Raw genomic sequence first — 14,079 nt, forward strand, 5'->3', positions numbered from 1 at the left:
TCGTTATAAATTGTGAACCCAGGCCACATATTTATAGGGGTATGGAAAGAGAATTGGAATCCTATTAGGATACGAATTAATTAAATTAGAATTATAATAAAACTCTTATTTAATTAATTTATCAAATAGAATTAGGAATTTAATCATTAACCGAACTCTGCACGTTTTAGGTTTCGTATGCGAACACAAACACTTACGTGAGCATGACCCGCAAGCGTGCAGGCCATGCCCGCGCACAGCCCACACGGCCGCACGGCCCACGCGAGCTACAAGCCCACGCGAGCTGCAGCAATGCTCGCAGCCCACTGCTCGTAGCTGCGCGCGCTGCGCGCGCTGTGCGCGCTGCCACGGCCTGCTGGGCCTGGCCTTGCGCTGGGCCTGGCGTGGCCTTGGCTGTTCGTGTGGCGCGCTTGGCTTGCTGGGTGATGGCCTGGCTTCGTGCTGGGCCCTCGTCCGGCAGGCCTCGTCCGATGCTTATTCGTACGATACGCTTCCGATTAAATTCCCGATTCCGGAATATATTTCCGATACAAACAATATTTACGTTTCCGGCAATATTTCCGATTCTGGCAATATTTCCATTTCCGATAATATTTTCCGATACGTACCATGTTTCCGTTTCCGGCAACATCTACGACTTGGATAATATTTATATTTCCGATACGATCCATATTTCCGTTTCCGGCAATATCATCGTTTCCGGAGTATTCATTTCTTGCCTGTGACGATCTCAGCTCCCACTGAAACCAAGATCCGTCGATTCCGAATATCCATAGATGGAGTATCTAATGCCATTAAATACTTGATCCGTTTACGTATTATTTGTGTGACCCTACGGGTTCAGTCAAGAGTAAGCTGTGGATTAATATCATTAATTCCACTTGAACTGAAGCGGCCTCTAGCTAGGCATTCAGCTCACTTGATCTCACTGAATTATTAACTTGTTAATTAATACTGAACCGCATTTATTAGACTTAACATAGAATGCATACTTGGACCAAGGGCATTATTTCCTTCAGTCTCCCACTTGTCCTTAGGGACAAGTGTGCATTTCCTAATTCCTTTGTCGCTCGATGCTTGCTCTTGAACATAAGGTAAGAGTTGTCATCCTTATTATGTCCAGAGGTGTTCCTCGGTTTCAGAGTTCAACTGATCAAATAAACAGATAATCATAGCCTATGATTCATCCGAGCACGGCCATGCATTTCACAGTTTCTAGCTCTCCGAGTGGCCTTGTACAACTTTTAAGCATCTCATCCCGATTTATGGGAGGAAAATCCCAATCTTGCGATCTTGAGATTAGACTTCGTTTGATAGGTGATTACCTGAGCGTTGCCTTTATAGCCTCCTTTTACGGTGCGACGGTTGGTCAACGTCAAAGCAACCAGTTCTCAAACAAGTAATCTCAAATCACTCAGGTATTGAGGATTTAGTGTCTAATAATTTAATGAAATTTACTTATGACAGATTTTGATCTCTTACAGTAAAGTTTCATAGGTCTTGTCCGATACTAGTCTTCCCAAAGTAAGTATCTATGCAAATGATTATGACATTGCCATGTCCACATAGTTCAAGAAACAGAACTACTAGTCATCTTGCATTCTAATCGTCTAACGTTTCTATGCGTCCAATTTTATAGAAAACTCCGACTAGGGACCAATTTCAACCTTTGACATTCAAGTTCACTTGATAGACATTTCTTAGTCACAGGACTGGTCCTGACAGTCTATCTTGAATATATCGTCAAATTGAAGAGACTCATCATTTAATAAACCACAAATTAAATGGAAAAATGAATTCTTTTCATTTATTGTGAATGATTAACCAATAATGTTTTACAAAGATTTAAACTCTAAAACTTTAAAACATTAAACAGAGACATCAAAGCCATTCTCCAATATGCTTGATTCCCATAGCTGCAGTGTGCGAGTTGTGCTTCGCCTGCGGCAGAGGTTTAGTCAATGGATCTGATATGTTGTCATCAGTTCCAATTTTGCTTATCTCGACTTCTTTTCTTTCAACGAACTCTCGTAGAAGGTGAAATCTACGAAGTACATGCTTGACTCTCTGGTGGTGTCTAGGCTCTTTTGCCTTTGCAATAGCTCCGTTATTGTCACAATACAGGGCTATTGGTCCTTTAATGGAGGGGACTACACCAAGTTCACCTATGAACTTCCTTAGCCATATAGCTTCCTTTTCTGCTTCATGTGCAGCAATGTACTCCGCTTCAGTTGTAGAATCCGCAATGGTGCTTTGCTTAGCACTTTTCCAGCTTACTGCTCCTCCGTTGAGGCAGAAGACAAACCCAGACTGTGATCTGAAATCATCTTTGTCGGTTTGGAAACTTGCGTCCGTATAGCCTTTAACAATTAATTCATCATCTCCACCATAGACCAGGAAGTCATCTTTGTGCTTTTTCAGGTACTTCAGAATGTTCTTGGCAGCAGTCCAATGCGCCTCTCCTGGGTCTGACTGGTATCTGCTCGTAGCACTGAGTGCGTACGCAACATCCGGGCGTGTACATATCATAGCATACATTATTGAACCAATCAATGATGCATATGGAATCCCATTCATTCGTCTACGCTCATCAAGTGTTTTTGGGCACTGAGTCTTGCTTAGAGTCATTCCATGAGACATGGGTAGGTAGCCTCGCTTGGAGTCCGCCATCTTGAACCTATCAAGCACCTTATTGATATAAGTGCTTTGACTAAGTCCAATCATCCTTTTAGATCTATCTCTGTAAATCTTGATGCCCAATATGTACTGTGCTTCTCCTAGATCCTTCATCGAAAAACATTTCCCAAGCCAAATCTTGACAGAGTTCAACATAGGAATGTCATTTCCGATAAGTAATATGTCGTCGACATATAATACTAGGAAAGCAATTTTGCTCCCACTGACCTTCTTGTATACACAAGATTCGTCTGCGTTCTTGATGAAACCAAAGTCACTGACTGCTTCATCAAAACGTATATTCCAGCTCCTGGATGCCTGCTTCAATCCGTAGATTGACTTCTTTAGCTTGCATACCTTTTTAGCATTCTTTGGATCCTCAAAACCTTCAGGCTGTGTCATAAACACAGTTTCTGTTAAAACGCCGTTTAAGAAAGCAGTTTTGACATCCATCTTCCATATTTCGTAATCGTAATATGCAGCGATTGCTAACATTATCCGAATAGACTTTAGCATTGCAACTGGTGAAAAGGTTTCATCGTAATCCACACCGTGGACTTGCCTGTAACCTTTTGCAACCAATCTAGCTTTGAAAACTTCAAGTTTCCCATCCTTGTCCTTTTTCAGTTTGAAAACCCATTTGCTTCCAATGGCTTGGTAGCCATCTGGCAAATCGACCAAATCCCATACTTGGTTTTCTGACATGGAGTCTAATTCAGATTGCATGGCCTCTTGCCATTGCTTGGAGCTAGGGCTCGTCATAGCTTGTTTGTAAGTCGCAGGTTCATCACTTTCAAGTAATAGAACGTCATAGCTCTCGTTCGTCAAAATACCTAAGTACCTTTCCGGTTGAGATCTATATCTTTGCGATCTACGCGGGGTAACATTTCTAGATTGACCATGATTCTCACCAGATTCTTCTAAAGATCTCTGAGTTTCATCCTGAATGTCATCTTGAGCATTCTCTAGAGTTTGTTGTTCGACTCGAATTTCTTCGAGGTATACTTTTCTCCCACTTGTCATTTTGGAAATGTGATCTTTCTCCAAAAAGACACCATCTCGAGCAACAAACACCTTGTTCTCAGATGTATTGTAGAAGTAATACCCCTTTGTTTCCTTTGGATAGCCCACAAGGATACATTTGTCAGATTTTGGATGAAGTTTGTCTGAAATTAATCGTTTGACGTATACTTCACATCCCCAAATCTGAAGAAAAGACACATTTGGAGGCTTTCCAAACCATAATTCGTATGGAGTCTTTTCGACAGCTTTAGACGGAGCTCTATTTATAGTGAGTGCAGCTGTATTTAGTGCATGTCCCCAAAATTCTAATGGAAGTTCGGCCTGACCCATCATTGACCTGACCATGTCTAGCAAGGTTCTGTTCCTCCGTTCCGATACACCGTTCCATTGTGGTGTTCCAGGAGGAGTCAATTCTGATAGAATTCCACATTCTTTCAGATGGTCATCAAATTCATAGCTCAGATATTCACCGCCTCTATCAGACCGCAGTGCCTTAATCTTCTTGCCTAATTGATTCTCTACTTCACTCTGAAATTCCTTGAATTTGTCAAAGGATTCAGACTTATGCTTCATTAGGTAGACATAACCATACCTACTGAAGTCATCAGTGAAAGTGATAAAGTAGCTGAAACCACCTCTAGCATTTGTACTCATTGGTCCACATACATCTGTATGGATTAAACCCAATAGTTCATTTGCTCTTTCTCCAACTTTAGAGAAAGGTTGCTTTGTCATTTTGCCAAGTAAACATGATTCGCATTTACCATAATCCTCTAAGTCAAATGGTTCTAGATTTCCTTCCTTTTGAAGTCTTTCTAAGCGTTTCAAGTTTATATGGCCTAATCGACAATGCCACAGATAGGTGAGATCTGAATCATCCTTTTTGGCCTTTTTGGTATTTATGTTATATACTTGTTTGTCGTGATCTAATAAATAAAGTCCATTGACTAATCTAGCAGATCCATAAAACATCTCTTTAAAATAAAACGAACAACTATTGTCTTTTATTAAAAAGGTAAATCCCTTAGCATCTAAGCAAGAAACTGAAATGATGTTTTTAGTAAGACTTGGAACATGGAAACATTCTTCCAGTTCCAAAACTAGCCCGGAGGGCAACGACAAATAGTAAGTTCCTACAGCTAATGCAGCAATCCGTGCTCCATTTCCCACTCGTAGGTCGACTTCACCCTTGCTTAACTTTCTACTTCTTCTTAGTCCCTGTGGATTGGAACATAAGTGTGAGCCACAATCTGTATCTAATACCCAAGAAGTTGAATTAGCAAGTATACAGTCTATAACGAAAATACCTGAAGATGGAACGACTGTTCCGTTCTTCTGATCTTCCTTTAGCTTTGGACATTCTCTTTTGTAATGGCCTATTCCATCACAATAAAGACAGCTTGATGTGGACTTGTCCTGCTTTGATTTAGCATTGCCCTTGGACTTTCCACCTTTCTTGAACGGTCTCCTTCTAGCCTTGAGTAAATCTTTGGCTTCACAGTCCAGTATTATTTCAGCCTTTCTGACAAGGTGAACAAATTCTGCAACTGTTTCTTCTCTTGGTTCACTTAGGTATAGTTGCTTGAAGCGACCAAACCCACTGTGTAGTGAATTGAGCAGGATAGAGACTGCCATCCTTTCGCTTATTGGTGTTCCTAGTAGACTTAGGCGATCAAAGTATGAACGCATAAGATCCACATGGAACCTCAGTGGGACGCCTACCCTCTGTTTAGTGCGAAGGAGCTGAACATGTGTTTCTTGGACCTCCATCCTATAACACCTGTTGGGAGAACTAACCTTTAGACCAGACATTGATTCAATCAACTCATGGACGTTCAGGTCCCTGTCCTCCGTGCTTCCACGACAGATATCCCTCAGATTCTTGATGAGCGTAAAAGGTTCATAGGCTACAAACCTTCTAGCCCAATCATTAGGGATATTGTTCAGCATGAGACTCATAACCTTTTTGAGATCCGCATCCCAGGCGTAAAATCTCTCAGGGGTCATGTCTCTGGCATAGTAGCTTGGCATGGGATGTGATAGTACATACTCAAGTCCATTGAGTTTGACTATTTCAACTAGCTTAGCTTCCCATTCAAGAAAATTTGCCAGGTTCAGCTTGACCATAAGCTCAGAACCCATGATGATGTTTTGATTGTTGTTTGCCATATTAAAAACTACAATTGAAAAGAATAAACAAATAAATAACCATTCACAGTTTCTCTTAATAAACTTAAATTCTAGCATACATGCATAATTCAATGTTTATTAAGCATTTTATTCAAGTTATGTGTTCCGGCAGGTGTGAATAAAATGATTCCAAGATCCTAAAATCATTGAAGAACTAAGCACAGTTTGTCGACTTAATCCTAGAACATCTTAGGTAAGCAAAAGCCTTTTGCTAATAGTCTAGAAACTATTCTTGGTTGATAGGTACGTCTAAGAACTTATTAGGTAAACCTATCGATTTTGCCACGACATAAAAGGACTCCTTACTTATATCGTTGAGTTTCACCAAAACTAACATGTACTCACAATTATTTGTGTACCTTGCCCCTTTAGGACCAATAAGTAACACCTCGCTGAGCGAAAACCATTACTAGGTTGATGTAAAGGATATCCAAGCAAGTGTATATTTTGGCATGGCACCTTTTAACTCAATTTTTAAGTTTTGGAACTTAAGGCTCTTACTATGTTGGTTAGATTTTAAGTGAACTAAAATCCTTAATCATGCAACATAATCAAGCTTTTGATCTCATGCATTTTAGGACATATTTAAAAGCAATAAATAACTTAAAACATGCATAAGATAAATGTGATCTAGTATGGCCCGACTTCATCTTGAAGCTTTGACTTCAAAGTCCGTCTTGAAAATCTCCGTGGGAGGCACCATTTTCTTCAAATAGGATAAGCTATAACTAATTACAACTATTTGATGGTACGCAGACCATATTTGAATTGAAAAAATAACTTTGGTACTTTAGACCAATTACATTCAAATTAATGGTACGCAGACCATATTTTCTATCCTATTTGGGCCATACTAGTCACTTCATAACCTGCAAAACAGTACATATACAATATATACCATTCACCCATTCATTATCATGAATGGCCCACATAGCTGGTTAGTAAAACACATTATGCATCACGTAAACATTTGCAGCAATTAATCAAGGGCACCAATAATCTACCAATTATTCAGTCCTTATTAATTCTAATCAAGTTGTTTTAACCTTAAGGATTTGTAGACCTAATCAAGAGTTTTATGACTAAAAGGGCTCCCACTTAAACCAATAAATTCATATGCTTTACTAATTTTAAACATAAAAATGTATTTCAAGTCTAACCGGAAACATACAAATTTAATTAAAATTTAAAGCTCATATAAATTTATAATTGAATCCAAAAAGTTTAATTTAATTTCAGTCGTATTTAAATTAATTCATGATTTTAATTTTAGTAAAATAATTAGAATAAATCAAATTTATTATAATTACAATATTCAAAATTAAAATCCAAGAAAATAATTTAAATTATTAATTTTAAAATTAATTAAAATTACGTAAACTGAAAAATTTCAAATTAAACATTCAAAACGATCTAATCGCAACGCAAACACCCTACGCATTGCACGCTCATGAGCCGCACGCACACAGCCATCGCTGGCCATGTGCGCGCAGCCCATGCGCTCGTCGCATAGCTGCTGCATCTCCATCGCAAGCCATCGCACGCTGTGGTGCTTGCTGTGCGCGCGCCACCGCTCGACGCACGCGAGCCATCGCTCGCTGTGCGCGCTCGCCAGCGCACGCTGCGCGCGCTCCATCGCTCGCTGTGCGCGCGAGCCATCGCTCGCTGTGCGCGCGAGCCATCGCTCGCTGTGCGCGAGCAATTGCGCGCGTTCAACGCTGGGCGCAGCGCTCGTGGCACGCGAGCTTGCGCTCGCTGCGCGCGAGGCTGCGCGCGCTTGCGCGAGGCAGTGCGCGTCGTGGCGCAGCTCGCTTGCTGCCCACACGCGACTGCCTTGGCTTGCCTTTCGCCCATGCCCATTTGTTCATAGCTCGTGGCCCACGACACAAGGCAGGGCTGCTGCCTTGTGCTCGTGCACCAAGCCCTTGCTCATTGCATTCGTGCCGCACGGGCGACGAGCTCCCTTGCTCGTCGTCGCATGCCCGCACTATACAACACCCCTTAAGGGTAACACGAAGCGTCCATTGCTTTGTGCGTGCAAGTTATATGAACGAATCGCATAAAAATTTAAAATTTATATTTAAAATTAATGACAAATTAATAAATAATATTAATTTCATAATTTTAGGGCGAAAAAATCGAAAATTTATTATTCAATTGATTTCCGATTTACATGGATTCAAGTCTAGGTCATAAAAATTTAAAATTTATCATAAATTTACAATTTTTATGGTGGTTTTTAATCATAGGTTTCTAATTAAATTATAATTAATTATGAAAATCAAATTAATTCTAAATAATTCTAATTTTCAACAAATTAATCATAATTACAAATTAGATTGCATAATTAACAAGGCTAGGCATTCAAACTTGTTAAACATATACAGTAGGTCAATCAAAAATTCAAGATTTATCAACAAGAATCGCAAATATTTAATTTAACATCTTAAATTTACGAAATTTTGCATTCGAAAAACTAAAACCTTCGAAAAGTCATAGTTAGGCTTCGAATTTGAGAATTCAAGGTTCGGCAGAAAATTTTAGAATGCCTTTTACATGCGGAATTGACACAAAAATCACTCGATTTGGATGAGTAACGAAGAAACTGCCGAAAAACTGCGTACGTATAATTAAATAAACGCAATTTGCAATTAATTAACAATTTCGAAAATTAATCACCCCTTCTAATTCTTGCAAATTTGTAATATTTAACCATGTTCATGCAATATAGATTATGATAATAATAAGGGGCTCTGATACCACTGTTAGGTTATGATACATATGATATTACATAAATCATGCGGAAACAACCATTAACCCAGGAATACATATTATTTACACATAATCATATAGCATAATTTAGATGCATACTCTTTGTTGCGTGCCTTCCCTAGCTGCGCCCGAACCGAACAAGAACAAGTCTTTAGGACTCCAAGTGTCGTCCCTCCGTAGATAGTCCACAGCACGTCCGGATCCGCCTTAAGATTGACCAACTAGAATCGCCCTTAAGGTACTAGAATTTTCGGCACTTTTGAGCAAGATGTGTGACTGAATTTTTCTCTCAAAAACTCACTTTGAATACTTGAAAACTCGTTATAAATTGTGAACCCAGGCCACATATTTATAGGGGTATGGAAAGAGAATTGGAATCCTATTAGGATACGAATTAATTAAATTAGAATTATAATAAAACTCTTATTTAATTAATTTATCAAATAGAATTAGGAATTTAATCATTAACCGAACTCTGCACGTTTTAGGTTTCGTATGCGAACACAAACACTTACGTGAGCATGACCCGCAAGCGTGCAGGCCATGCCCGCGCACAGCCCACACGGCCGCACGGCCCACGCGAGCTACAAGCCCACGCGAGCTGCAGCAATGCTCGCAGCCCACTGCTCGTAGCTGCGCGCGCTGCCACGGCCTGCTGGGCCTGGCCTTGCGCTGGGCCTGGCGTGGCCTTGGCTGTTCGTGTGGCGCGCTTGGCTTGCTGGGTGATGGCCTGGCTTCGTGCTGGGCCCTCGTCCGGCAGGCCTCGTCCGATGCTTATTCGTACGATACGCTTCCGATTAAATTCCCGATTCCGGAATATATTTCCGATACAAACAATATTTACGTTTCCGGCAATATTTCCGATTCTGGCAATATTTCCATTTCCGATAATATTTTCCGATACGTACCATGTTTCCGTTTCCGGCAACATCTACGACTTGGATAATATTTATATTTCCGATACGATCCATATTTCCGTTTCCGGCAATATCATCGTTTCCGGAGTATTCATTTCTTGCCTGTGACGATCTCAGCTCCCACTGAAACCAAGATCCGTCGATTCCGAATATCCATAGATGGAGTATCTAATGCCATTAAATACTTGATCCGTTTACGTACTATTTGTGTGACCCTACGGGTTCAGTCAAGAGTAAGCTGTGGATTAATATCATTAATTCCACTTGAACTGAAGCGGCCTCTAGCTAGGCATTCAGCTCACTTGATCTCACTGAATTATTAACTTGTTAATTAATACTGAACCGCATTTATTAGACTTAACATAGAATGCATACTTGGACCAAGGGCATTATTTCCTTCACCTTCAATTATTTATGCTGAGCTAGTAAGGATAACCTGCCTCTGGAGTTATCGATGAGCACTCCTCTCGGTAGTTACAGTCCCCGAACTCTCAATCTCTGCCCTGCGGGTGTACGTTGAGTGATCCCCACGCCAGGGATCACAAGGGAACCAATGGCCGTCGTGGTCGAACATAATTGCACTCCCTTTATGTCACGATAACCGGGTTTTGTCAGTTTTTCTCATTGTCGTTAAAAACTGAATGGCGACTCCTATATTACTAGTCGATTGGGTGTAAACGCACAGGAAATCTAACTACACTTGATCTTACGATGTCACTCCCACGAGGGACGAGGTCATGCATTAGCCTCGTGCTTTTTCGACCCCCTCACACCAGTAGGCCAAGTAATTCTCCGTGGTCTCATTTTTAGCACATAATGAAGCAATTGCATGCTCACACGGGATCTCTTTCAAATCCCAGTACCTGCATGCACATTTCCTTTGATCTAGGCGAACTGTATATGATAAATTGTTGTTATACTCCCTCCGTATTTATTTAAGAGATACACTTGGTCGGGCACGCGTATTAAGAAAAAGAATGGACTGAAATAAAGTAATAAAACAAGTGGGGACCATGTCATTTTAGGAAGTGGGGGGGGGGGGGGTGTATATATATTATTTAATTAGATGGTGGAGTTGAGAAGTTACTAAAAATGGCAAGTGTATCTCTTAAATAAATACGGCCGGAAAAAGCAAGTGTATCTCTTAAATAAATACAGAGGGAGTAAGTATGTTGCACCTCATATGAATCAGTGTTTGCCTCAATCGGCCTCCAATTTCTGATAGCTTGTCTAAAATCCTTCAACTGCGATCGGATTCTGGGGGGTGACAATGCCTATGCCTTTAGCAACTTGTGATTTCTTGTCCACCATCCTTGACATAACTTGTCTTCTTATTTCTTCTAGCATTGTTAGAATTGGTTTCTCCCTAGCTTCAAGGATCCATGAGTTGAATGTTTCTGCCATGTTGGTACACGTTATATTGCTTTCCCATGTCTTATAGAAGAATCTGCAAAATTTATTAACATTTCTTGCGCACATCTCTTCATAAGCTTTAGGACTCTGTTGCTTTAGCTCTTGCATAGCATCTTCAAAGTCAACTTTAGTGTATGCTTTCACTGCCCTCCAGTATAGCTTATGTAACGGTGCCCCTTTTATAATCTTGGTCCAATTCGTGAATATGTGTCTAGCGCATAATCTATGCTCAACCTTAGGGAGAAGTTGAGGTATCACAGGCACTAGTCCTTGTGAAATAATTTTGAAAAAGTTAGTTGTGAAAAAGAAATAATGTCAGTAACATACTGTACAGAATACAATCAGCCTTATGGAGCGCCAACAATAGCTTAATATTAAATTATTAATAAACTATACTAATATAATAAAGGCCTAAATTTAATAAAGCGCATCCCTTCTCATCCAACATTTCGAGATCTTCTATAAGATGTTTAAGAAACCAAGACCAACTCTCTTTGGATTCAGACTCTACAATTGCCCATGCTACCGGAAACATTTGATTATTAGCATCCCTTGTTGTTGCACTAAGTAGTTCACCCTTGCAATACCCTTTAAGGAAAGCTCCATATAAGCCAAGCACCCTTCTACACCCATGGAGGAATCCTTGTCTCAATGCAACAAAATTGATGTAAAATATATGAAATTGAGGAATTGAGCGTGAAATGTGTGGTTTCAAAACTTGGAACACACTAGTACCAACATTAGAAGTTTTCAACTCATACATATAACTTATGAGGGATTCATATTGCTTTTCCACAACAGTAGCACATGCGGACAATGCATATTTTTTTAGCTCTAGCAGCTTGGTACCTATTAATCTTCACACCATACGTATCTTCGACTTCCTTAACGAACAACTTTAGTTTTGAAGTGGGATGTTTGAGAAGCTTCTCTTGGTATTCCTCGGCAAGAAAGTTTGCATGCACCCTTTTATTTTTCATAGTGGGTGTGCAATTGTGAATATCTTTTAGAAACCGTATTTGTAGGCATCCAAATTCCTTTGTATACCTCGCACTAAGTTTCCAACGACACTCATCCCCATCAAACTTGCATTTTACAAGTAGTCTTTTAAGTTCGTTATGACAGTAGTTCCATGCCCTGTTTGTTTGACAACTGTATAAGATGAGTGCTTTTTTTAGCTCTTCGACATTTTGGAATAATTGTCCTAGCACTATTTGAACCGACCCAAATTGTAATACCTCGTATTTTTATAATATTTATAAATATATTTTATTATATTTATAAAGAATTTTACGTTTTTTGGAATTTATTTCGCATCTAAATATTATTTAAATGTATTTTAATTAATTAGAATATTTATTATTTTAATTAATTACGAAACGAATTTAATTTTCGAGTCGGGAAATTTAATGGGTCGCAAGTAATTTTAAAAAGGTTTGGGTTTTAAATGAAAAGTCCAATTCGATTTATTAAACGAGCCCAATCAAAAGAATTTAATTCAAAGTTCTAAGCTAGCCCAATCATTTAATTCCCTAAGCCCAATTCTAATTTTCTAAGCCTAATCCATTAGAAATTGGGAGCCTATAAATAGGACTCCCCTCATTAAATGATCCCCCTATTTTGTCATAAACCATTTTCTCTCTTACTTGCCCCTCACTCTTCCCCTCTCCTTGCTCGTCCGGCCCTCGTCCCACACACGACTGCCCGCTGCTGCTCGTTCCTCTTGCACGGCACGACACCCATTCCCCCTTGTGCGTTGGGTCGTTGTTGTTGTGTGGTGTTGCCTTCCCTCGCCCAGCCGCACGCCCACCCTCTCTCTCTCTCTCTCTCGTCGCTCTGCCTTGCTGCTGCCCCTCTCGCCCAGCGCGCGCGCGCCCCTGCTCTCTCGCCCCTTCCTCGCGCACAGCGCCCAGCGCCCAGCGCTGCTGGCCTTGCTTCGTTCCCCTGCCGCGCGCACACACGCCAAGTGTGTGTGTGTGTGTTTTGTTCGTTGTTGCACAATCTTTTTCGCCCAATCACATTAATTCGTGATTGTTCCGTGCTATAGGCCGGATTAAAAATTCTGTGAAAGTCGTCGACCTTTGACGACTAAAAATCCATAGACAAATCTGTACCATTAAATTATGTTGATTAGATCCTAGCCATCCATCTAAATTTTTTAGTTAAGGGTTGTTTGGTTACAAGAATTAGGGAGGAATTAAATATTTTTTAATACTCTTTAATTATTATTAATTGCATCACTATCATCCGGCCATCACCATCATCCGGCCAGGCGGCCATCATCATCATTATCATCCGACCATCATCATCATATTAGACCATCTTCCAACAAAAAAACTAAACAAATTTTTTAAATTGTTTGACTAATAATCTATATTATGTACCAACTCAACATTATAGTGGATAATTGATACATGATAAATGCCTTGTCACGAATTTCGTTTAATGAATAAAGTCGATCTTTTATTTTATGTGATTCAATTCCTCCATTGATGGTGCTTGAAAAACTCAATCTCTCCATTGATGTTGATTGAAGAACTCAATCGATTTAATAATGAAAAGACAAAAATAAGCTTTTTAATTTTATTTCATAAATTTAATAAAAAATTGCAAATAATTTAAATTTTATTTTTATTAATGTTATTAATTTTATTTTTAATTACATAATAATATTATTTTAATTGGAATTAAATAAATTTATGGGTTTTTAATGTTATTGTTATTTAAAGTAACTAGCTTTTTTTTTTATCGAAATTAAAAAAATAATATCAAATCCGTATAAAATATTGAATATCAAATTTGTATTAAAATATCGAATTAAAAAATATCAAATCTGTATTAAAATATCGAATAAAAATATATATCAAATCTGTATTAAAATATCGAATTAACAAATTTATGATATTAAATAACCAAAATAGTTATTTTAAAAAAACTAAAATCTGATATGGTAGAATAATATTTATTTTGTAAATATTTTGTAATTGATTTAGTTCCCTATTTAGTCTCCTAATTTTCCTAAATTGATAACTGTTATACTTATTTTATGTTAACATATTGTTTAATTGACTTTGCATAATTTACAATA

General features: G+C 39.1%; 1 protein-coding gene across 1 annotated transcript; it reads right to left on the reverse strand.

Annotated features, from left to right (window-relative positions):
* Window positions 1–10,808: 10,808 nt before the first annotated feature.
* On the reverse strand, window positions 10,809–11,754 carry LOC130465416 (uncharacterized). The gene is made up of 2 exons (XM_056834160.1): window positions 11,481–11,754; window positions 10,809–11,260 (listed from the first exon to the last, which is right to left on the reverse strand). Exons 1-2 carry the CDS (start codon window positions 11,752–11,754, stop codon window positions 10,809–10,811), a joined length of 726 nt encoding a protein of 241 aa, XP_056690138.1.
* Window positions 11,755–14,079: the final 2,325 nt, after the last annotated feature.

The sequence above is a fragment of the Spinacia oleracea genome, chromosome 1 (assembly GCF_020520425.1).
Source record: "Spinacia oleracea cultivar Varoflay chromosome 1, BTI_SOV_V1, whole genome shotgun sequence".
NCBI lineage: Eukaryota > Viridiplantae > Streptophyta > Magnoliopsida > Caryophyllales > Amaranthaceae > Spinacia > Spinacia oleracea.

Coding starts and splice junctions, on each gene's coding strand:
- LOC130465416 (XM_056834160.1), bottom strand. CDS start 11,754: ATGTATGAGTTGAAAACTTCTAATGTTGGTACTAGTGTGTTCCAAGTT. Junction 11,261..11,480: donor AGAGTCTGAATCCAAAGAGA/GTTGGTCTTGGT, acceptor TTATTTCACAAG/GACTAGTGCCTGTGATACCT.